Below are 7411 nucleotides of genomic sequence, written 5' to 3' on the forward strand. Positions count from 1 at the left end.
TGCCTAGACTCGTTACTACACTAGAGTGGGAGTGAGTAGGTTTGCACAAGAGCCGGGAAGCCTGGGAGGGACGGAGGGACCCCGGGGTGTAGGGGACCCCAACGGAGCACAGGAGGGGAGAAGTGCCCAGCCTGCTGGCCCTTCCTACAGAACACCTGGGTGTCCTGTGGGGTCGGCCTGCGGTGTTCATTTCATCCGAATTCCCGTGGCAGGCAGGAGATGCCGGGTGCCGGAAACCGTGAGGAGGTGGATGCTAGCAGACCCAGCGATTCTCATGATGGAGTGGAGGGAGCTGGGGCTTGGTGCCAGGCGCAGAGCAGGTCCTGACAGTGGAGGGAGTCTTTTTCAGAAAGAAGCTTCCGTAGTTTCAGACACTATGATCCTCACCTGCCCTACCGCGAGGTTAAGGGAGCAGGATGCTGACTGGGCTTCTCTTCTTGCATGCAGCCAGCATCCCGGGGACACCTGGGACAGTGAAGGGGGCTTGCGGTGAGGACGGCAAGCCCTGGGACCCAGGCCTGGTCTGACCACCCACTGGCCAAGGCCATGTCCCGCCCCTTCTCCAGGATTCATGGTGGAAGGTGATCTCAATTCGTAAGGTGGTTGTTTTCAAAAGCAGCGTGCGGAAAAAGACAGGCGCCCCTCCAGACCACCTGGGGCAGCCCGAGGTCAGAGCCTATTCTGAGGAGTCTGGGACCCACGCGGCTCCACGGCTCACATTGGCCTTGGTGGACGTTTCTTAGCAAATGGAGCCAGGGTTTGGGAAGCTCATCTCAGCCTCAGCCCCAGCCCCACAGGACCCAGTGGAGCATCACAGTCTGGTGGAAAGAAAGAGGAAGGTAATAGACCACAGGGCTCTTTGGGGGTTTCCTCCCAGTGAGCCACTGGGGCTGGAGTCTGGGAGACCAGGGGGCCTGGCTTCAGATCACAGCTCGGGCTCCAGTTTTCGCACCTACACCTAAAGGCAGTGGATCCCAGGGTCGGGGTGTGCATCTAAGGAGATTCACGTATGTGGGGCACTGCCTGACACAGGAGGAGATTTGGGTATTGTTATCCTTAGCCCCGTCTCCTGGCCTGCCCTCTTCCCTCACAGCCTCTATTCCCCCTTGGGAGCAGTGGGGGTGGGGTCTGGGACCGAAGGCTCCCCAGCCGGCCCCTGCAGTCCCTACATCAAAGGTGGGGCGGCTGGAGGGGTGAGGCCCGCCCAGGTTATGGGGTGGGGTCTCTCCACCAATCGGGAGGCTTCCCTCAGCCCAGCCCCTGTGGGCCAGCCCTTCCTGTCGCCAGTGCCCAGCAGCCCTGGCTGGCACTTAACCTTCTGGGGATCAGAGGGCAGGCCCCCTCAGGAGGTCCCGCTGGGGGAGGGCCCAGCCTCACAGGGTCCCTGGGAGAGAACTGGCCTCCTGGGAGAAGAGTCAGCAGGGATCCTAGCCTCTGTGCCTGGCACTGGGCAAAGTGTTTATGCGCATTATCTCATTTGGGCCTCAACAGTCCCAGGAGATAAGGATTGTTTTTGTCTCAGTTTTGCAGATAAGGAAACTGAGGCTCAGGGAGGTTAAGTCAGTAGAGCTAGAAGGAGATGCGGGCTGTAAAGCCTGTGCAGAAGGGAAGCCATCTGTGGCAGGGTCCGTGGCATCCCCACGTTACGTGCTCCCACCACCTCATGGCGTACGAGGCTGGCATTCAGAACGCCCTCAGTGGCTGCAGAAAATCAGTTCCTCGGGAACGCCGTCAGGGCTCACACAGCCGGACACCTGCCTGCAGAACCCTGCACAAGGTCGCACACAGTGCAGGGGCCGACTAGAACTCAGGCTGTCCTTGCCTTCCGGGCACCCTGCGGTGGGGCCAGCAGGGAAGGCAGCCCCTGGGGAGGGGCAAGAAGCAGCGGGGTGGGGGGGGGGGGGTATGTCTCCCACCTCCCCCCACCCAGGAGGCTCTCCGGGAGGCATGTCCCCTACAGGCATTGAAAGAATGTCCAGTCTCTTGACTCCAGCCGCAGTCAGGAACAGCAAGCCCAGGGTGGAGCCAGGGGCTACTGCTCCTGAGAGGCAGGCCTGAGCCTTCCCTCGCAGAGGCTGAGGACAGGGGTGGGAAGGTCGCTGAAGCCCCCCGGGCCCTGCCCCTGGGTCCAGCCGCATCTCAGCAACTCTAGCTGGCGGCCTCTCGCCTCTGCCTTTGCATCTCCTGGAAGAGGTACCTCTTGCAGTGAGCTGGGAACAGGTTACCAAATTCCAGAAGACGCCCAGCTCTGGCTGCTGCTGGAGAAAGCCAGTACTCTCTCGGGCTCGGGCTTTGGAGCTGGAGGAGCATGGCCATCAGTGACCGGACCAGGGCATATCTCTCTCTGTCCCTATAAGGACTAACCCCAGATCTGTGGGAGCCAAAGGAAAGAGGGCAGCTCTTTAGCTCTGCTTTTGGTGAAGTTGCTGCAAGACTGTGGAACCAAGACCTCGGGCCTTCTAGGGAAGGAGAGAGCACTGAACAGGGAGTCAGGGGCCTGACATCCCTACCTAGCTGGGGTGCTAGGGAAAGTTGCTCCTCTTCCCCGGGCTGGTTTCCCCAGCTATAAAACGAAAGGGTGAAGAATAACCATCGAACCCAAACCTGGTTGAGCCCCCAGAATCCCTGGGAAGGACATTCTTAAAGCCCCGGGTTCCTAAGCCCCAGCTCAAGGCACTGGATCATGCCCTCAGGGTGGGACCCTAGGACCAGATGCCTCAACACGCAATCAGGTTAGGGAACCTCTGGACTGCGTCGTCTCTTAGGCCGTTCAGCAATTACTACGTGTCAAGCCTAAGGACCCTAAGGAATAGATAGGGTCTATCATGGTCTCCTTTTCACAGCTGAGAAAATTGAGGCTCAGGGAGGTTTCTCAGTTTGCCCACAGCCATACAGTGGGTAAGAGCTGAATGGAATGTGCACCCGGGTCAGCAGCGCCCTGTATCCGTCTCCTAGCTGTTCATGACCTCGTGAGAGGTTTTCTCATCCTTCCGGGTGTGGCTGGCAGCCCCCTAAGGACACAAGACCCCAGGGTAAGAACCAGAACCCTAGAAGGTTAGGGGAAGGAGCCACCTCAGTGGTCGCCTAAACCCATTCCCCTTTTAGGAGATGGGGAAACTGAGGCACAGAGAGGGAGTGACTTGTCTGACATCATCAGGCACATGGGCAGGTCATGGGTCACCGTGCAGGGTGAGATTGTGCTCTGGTCTTCCACCCTCCCCTGCTCTTGCCCTGCACTGTTACAGTGGCCTCCCTGCCCGGCTCCATTTCTGCCAAGCACCCAAAGGGACCAGATGTGCCTGTAACAGACTCATCTCCCTTTCCCTACCTTCAATGCCTCCCCATTAGCCAGGAAAGAGGCCATATGGGGGAGGGGTCCCCACAACCTGGTCTCTGAGCCCCTTTTCCAATTCTCATCTTCACCTTTGCCTGCCAGTTCTGGACTCAGTTTCTTCTGCCTAGGTCACTCTCCACTCACTCCTCTTGGTCACTCTCCACTCACTCCTGCACATCCTTCAAACCCCCTCCCCCCCAACATCCTGCAATTCTCCTCCACCCGGGTCAGCAGATACAGAACGACGTCACCACAGCTGCTGGCTCCCCAGCCCATGGCAGCTTTTGCTAATGGATCACAGATTCCTCAAGATTCTTTACTCCAGGCAGCATAAATCAACGCAGCGGCATTAACCAATCAGGTAACTCAAGAAAGAAACTGTCGTCAGCCCCATCTTCCACCAGGCTGTCACATCCCCTCTGGTCCCTAAGCTCCTTTATTATATAAACTCCCATCCTTGACCTGGTCTTTGACCGCTTACTTGCCTGTAATTCGCTTTGTTAGTTGAGGAATGTTTTCTCCCTGGCGTCTAACATTGGCTATTATGGACTGAACTGTGTTCTAACATGGCAGAGTTCTAACCCCCAGGACCTCAGAACAGGAATGCATTCAGAGATGGCGCCTATAAAGAGGTAATTAAGGTAAAATAAGGCCATATAGGTGGGCCCTAACCCTGTATGACTGGTGTCCTTACAGGAAGAGACCGACAGACACATAGGCCGCAGGGTAATTATGTGAGGACACAGTGAGAAGGTGGCCGTCTGCAAGCCAAGGAGAGGGGCCTCAGTAGAAACCAAACCTGCTGACACAGCCCTTGGACTTCTAGCCTCCCGAACTGTGAGAAAAGATACTGTTTAAGCCACCTGATTGGTGATCTTTTCTTATGGCAGCCCCAGATACACTGGGCCTCGCTGGTGGGAGCTAACCATCATGCAGCCTTTAATTTTTTTTTTTTTAATGTTTATTTATTTTTGACAGAGACAGAGAGAGCACGAGCAGGGGAGAGACAGAGGGAGAGGGAGACACAGAATCGGAAGCAGGCTCCGGGCTCCGAGCTGTCAGCAGAGCCCGACGCGGGGCTGGAACTCACGAGCCGTGAGATCATGACCTGAACCGAAGTTGGACACTTAACCAACTGAGCCACCCAGGCGCCCCACCATGCATCCTTTAAAAACACTTTCATATAACTGTGAAGGAGCCCTCTGGGTCAGCAGGAGGACACCCAGGAGAATGGCAAAGGTGACAGCTGTGGGGCTGAGGCAGGTGAACGGGCCCAAACGTTAACCCGCCCGTGTCACCTTGCACAGCAGGCCAGGTGGAGCCCTTGCACAGTAAAGACTGTCCAAGTGGCAAGTGAGGGCACACATCAACCTCAGGAGGCCTAGAACCGGGGAGGGGAAGAACAGAATGACTGCTCCCCGCAGGATGGGAACATTCTTCCTTTTCCCAATAAGGCAATAAGAACCCAGGTTGACAGAAGAAAAAGAGACCACACCAAAATTTGTGTTGTTTTTTTAAGAAGCACAAAATCTAAGCATACAGGCTTCTCCCACCCCCCCCCCAACCCCACCCCCAGCCACAACCCACTCCCCCACCAGTCCCAGCTGGCTGAGTCTGTGCTCAAGCAGCTACCACCTTCCTGTAGGTCAGGCGGTGCTCTGTAGAGCACTGGGCATTCTGGGGGGAGGGGGGGGTTCTAGGAATGGAGGGCCCTGCCCCAGCCCTGACTCCAGCCAGGGAAGCCACCCACGACCTGTTTCAAACACTGCTTCCATAAAAGACATTCCTTGGAAAAGAGATGCTTGGTTTAAAAAAAAAAGCAAAAACAAAAAAACCTTGAAGACCTCAGAGGCAGCAGATGGAGGGCAGCCCACCCTGGAGGCCTGACTCCTGGCCGACAAGGGGACAGCGCAAGGCCTTTAGTAGAAGATGCCCAGGTGGGCCCCCTCCAAATCTTCTTGCCAAAGTTCAGGGCAGCCACTGAGCTGCGCGCCTGAGCTCTGGGAAGGGCTCTCATCACCGAGCTGGAAGGCAGGGCCTGGTCCCTGGTCTTCTGAACCGGGGAGCATCTCTGCGCTGTGGCTCCAGCCACCCCACTCGGTCTGAGGCTGGAGTCTCTGGCATGCTGGGCGGGACAGGAGGGGTGGCGTTTCCGGCAACAGACAGGACTCTGGAGACACAGAGATACCCTGCAAGAGAGACAAAAGCAGCTGGTTAGTGGGCCACTGCGCTGAGATAGCTTGAGACCTTGAACCTGGATGCTCCCTGGAGTGTGGCCGGCAGCTTCTGGACAGCCCTGGTGCCACGGGTGCAGTGAAGCCAAGTGGTGAACAGCACTGGCTCTGGAGATACACTGCCCGGGGTTCGAATCCCACCTCTGCTACTAACTAGCTGTAAGAACTCGACCTCTTTCATTCTGTTTTCTCATCTGTGAAATGGGGATGATGGTAACAGTTACTTACTCCATGGAGCTGCTGGAGGGCTGACTGAGTAGGCACATGTACACGTACAGTGCCAAGAATGGTGTCGGGCAGTGAGCAAGCAATCACTTTCGCTTATTAACATGCTCTTTCGTGGACCATGATTCATTCATTTGTGGGCCTCAAGAACAAATGAAGCTTGAAGAAAACGGGAAGGTCACCAGCTCCAAGCCCCTCGACTCCGGAAGTCCCTACCCCCGGGGCCAACCACTGGAGCACCTGGGGCGACTTTCTTGCCAGCGGCCCTTGCTACCTTCCATCCTGCCTCTGGAGCAAGTCCGAAGATTGCCCCTCTTCCACGTGGCTGCGGTGGTGGTGGCCTTAATGACCCGGGGCCCTACCTCTTTCCCCAAGGAGGTTAGGGTCCTCTCCATACTCCCTTCGGCTCCTCTCTACCCCCGCCTGGGTTGGATTAGATAAACGGGGATCTGAAAAGTATGAAATTCTCTGCAGATGAGAGCCAACTCACCGTCTCCACCCCCAAACGAACCTGGGGACCATCCCCAGGGGAAGCAGCGGGGCCTGGGTGCGTACCTGGTATATTACAGCCAGCTCAGGGGCCGCGGGGGAAGGCGTCCAGGGTGTAGCCTGATTCCTGGACTCTGGGGACGTCTGCGTTCCTGAACAGCCCTGGGGCGGTGTCCAAAGGGCCCCGTCGGGGCCTCTCCCTCGGGACAGTTGCGGGGGCGACTGCATCCCAGGGTGGTAAGGGGGTGTAACCCAGGGACCCATGTCAGGTATCCTGCTCCCCAGGCGCTCGGGGGCCGCTAGTGCTTCGGGACACGCCGGCGGGGACCCCCAGGACGCGGAGGGGCTGGCGGCTGAGCCCAGCGCCGGGGCGCGCGCCTGCACCTGCGTCTGCGTCTGCGTCTGCGCGGGGCCGCCGTCGGGGCAGAGCGGGCAGCCCCGAGGCACCGCCGCGTCGCTGCGCCGCCGGCGCCGGCGCTGCAGGCCCTCCTCGCTGAGGCCCAGCACCGCCGACAGGTGGCCGATGTAGCGGATGGCCAGGCGCAGCGTCTCGATCTTGGTGAGGCTCTGGCCGGCGGGCGCCACGGACGGCGGCAGAAAGCGGCGCAGCTCGTGCAGGGCGCGGGCGAGCGTGCGCATGCGCAGCTTCTCGCGCTCGCTGGCGCTCTGCCGCTGCCCGGCGGCGGCTCCGCTGCGGGCTCGTCCGGGCGCCGTCGGGGCGGCCTCTGCGGCGCGGGCGCCGCGGGCCTGGGGCGCGGGCTGCGAGGGGCCGCGGGAGCCGTCGCAGGGGCAGGAGCCCGACGAGTCCGAGGAGGAGGCAGGGGACGTGGAGTCCGGGTGGCCGGCCCAGCCCCAACCCTGGGGGAAGATCCAGTGGTCTTGGCCCAGGAGGCTGTGCAGAGGAGGGGACTGGGCCATGGCCGAGGCTGCTGCGGGCTCTGGGAGGCTGGGCCGGCCACCTCCAGGCCTGAGCTTTTATCCGGACCAAAGGTGAGAGGTGCCCCCCTGCCAGGTTGCAGAGAGGTGTCAAAACCCACAGAGCCCAGGGAAGGCCTGGGCAGGGGGGGGGCCTTGGGAAAGCGGGCCCATTTGCGGAGGTGTGGATTCTGACTCCTCCGGGGCTCTAATG

The 7411-nt window shown here is 59.3% G+C and overlaps 1 protein-coding gene across 1 annotated transcript; it reads right to left on the bottom strand.

Moving 5' to 3' along the window:
- Window positions 1-4990: 4990 nt before the first annotated feature.
- Window positions 4991-7200, bottom strand: MESP2 (mesoderm posterior bHLH transcription factor 2). The gene is made up of 2 exons (XM_019460254.2): window positions 6349-7200; window positions 4991-5523 (listed from the first exon to the last, which is right to left on the bottom strand). Exons 1-2 carry the CDS (start codon window positions 7198-7200, stop codon window positions 5254-5256), a joined length of 1122 nt encoding a protein of 373 aa, XP_019315799.2. The 3' UTR covers window positions 4991-5253.
- Between the last annotated feature and the right edge of the window lie 211 nt (window positions 7201-7411).

This window comes from Panthera pardus, unplaced genomic scaffold (assembly GCF_024362965.1).
Source record: "Panthera pardus isolate Hobbes unplaced genomic scaffold, ASM2436296v1 HiC_scaffold_23, whole genome shotgun sequence".
Taxonomy (NCBI): domain Eukaryota; kingdom Metazoa; phylum Chordata; class Mammalia; order Carnivora; family Felidae; genus Panthera; species Panthera pardus.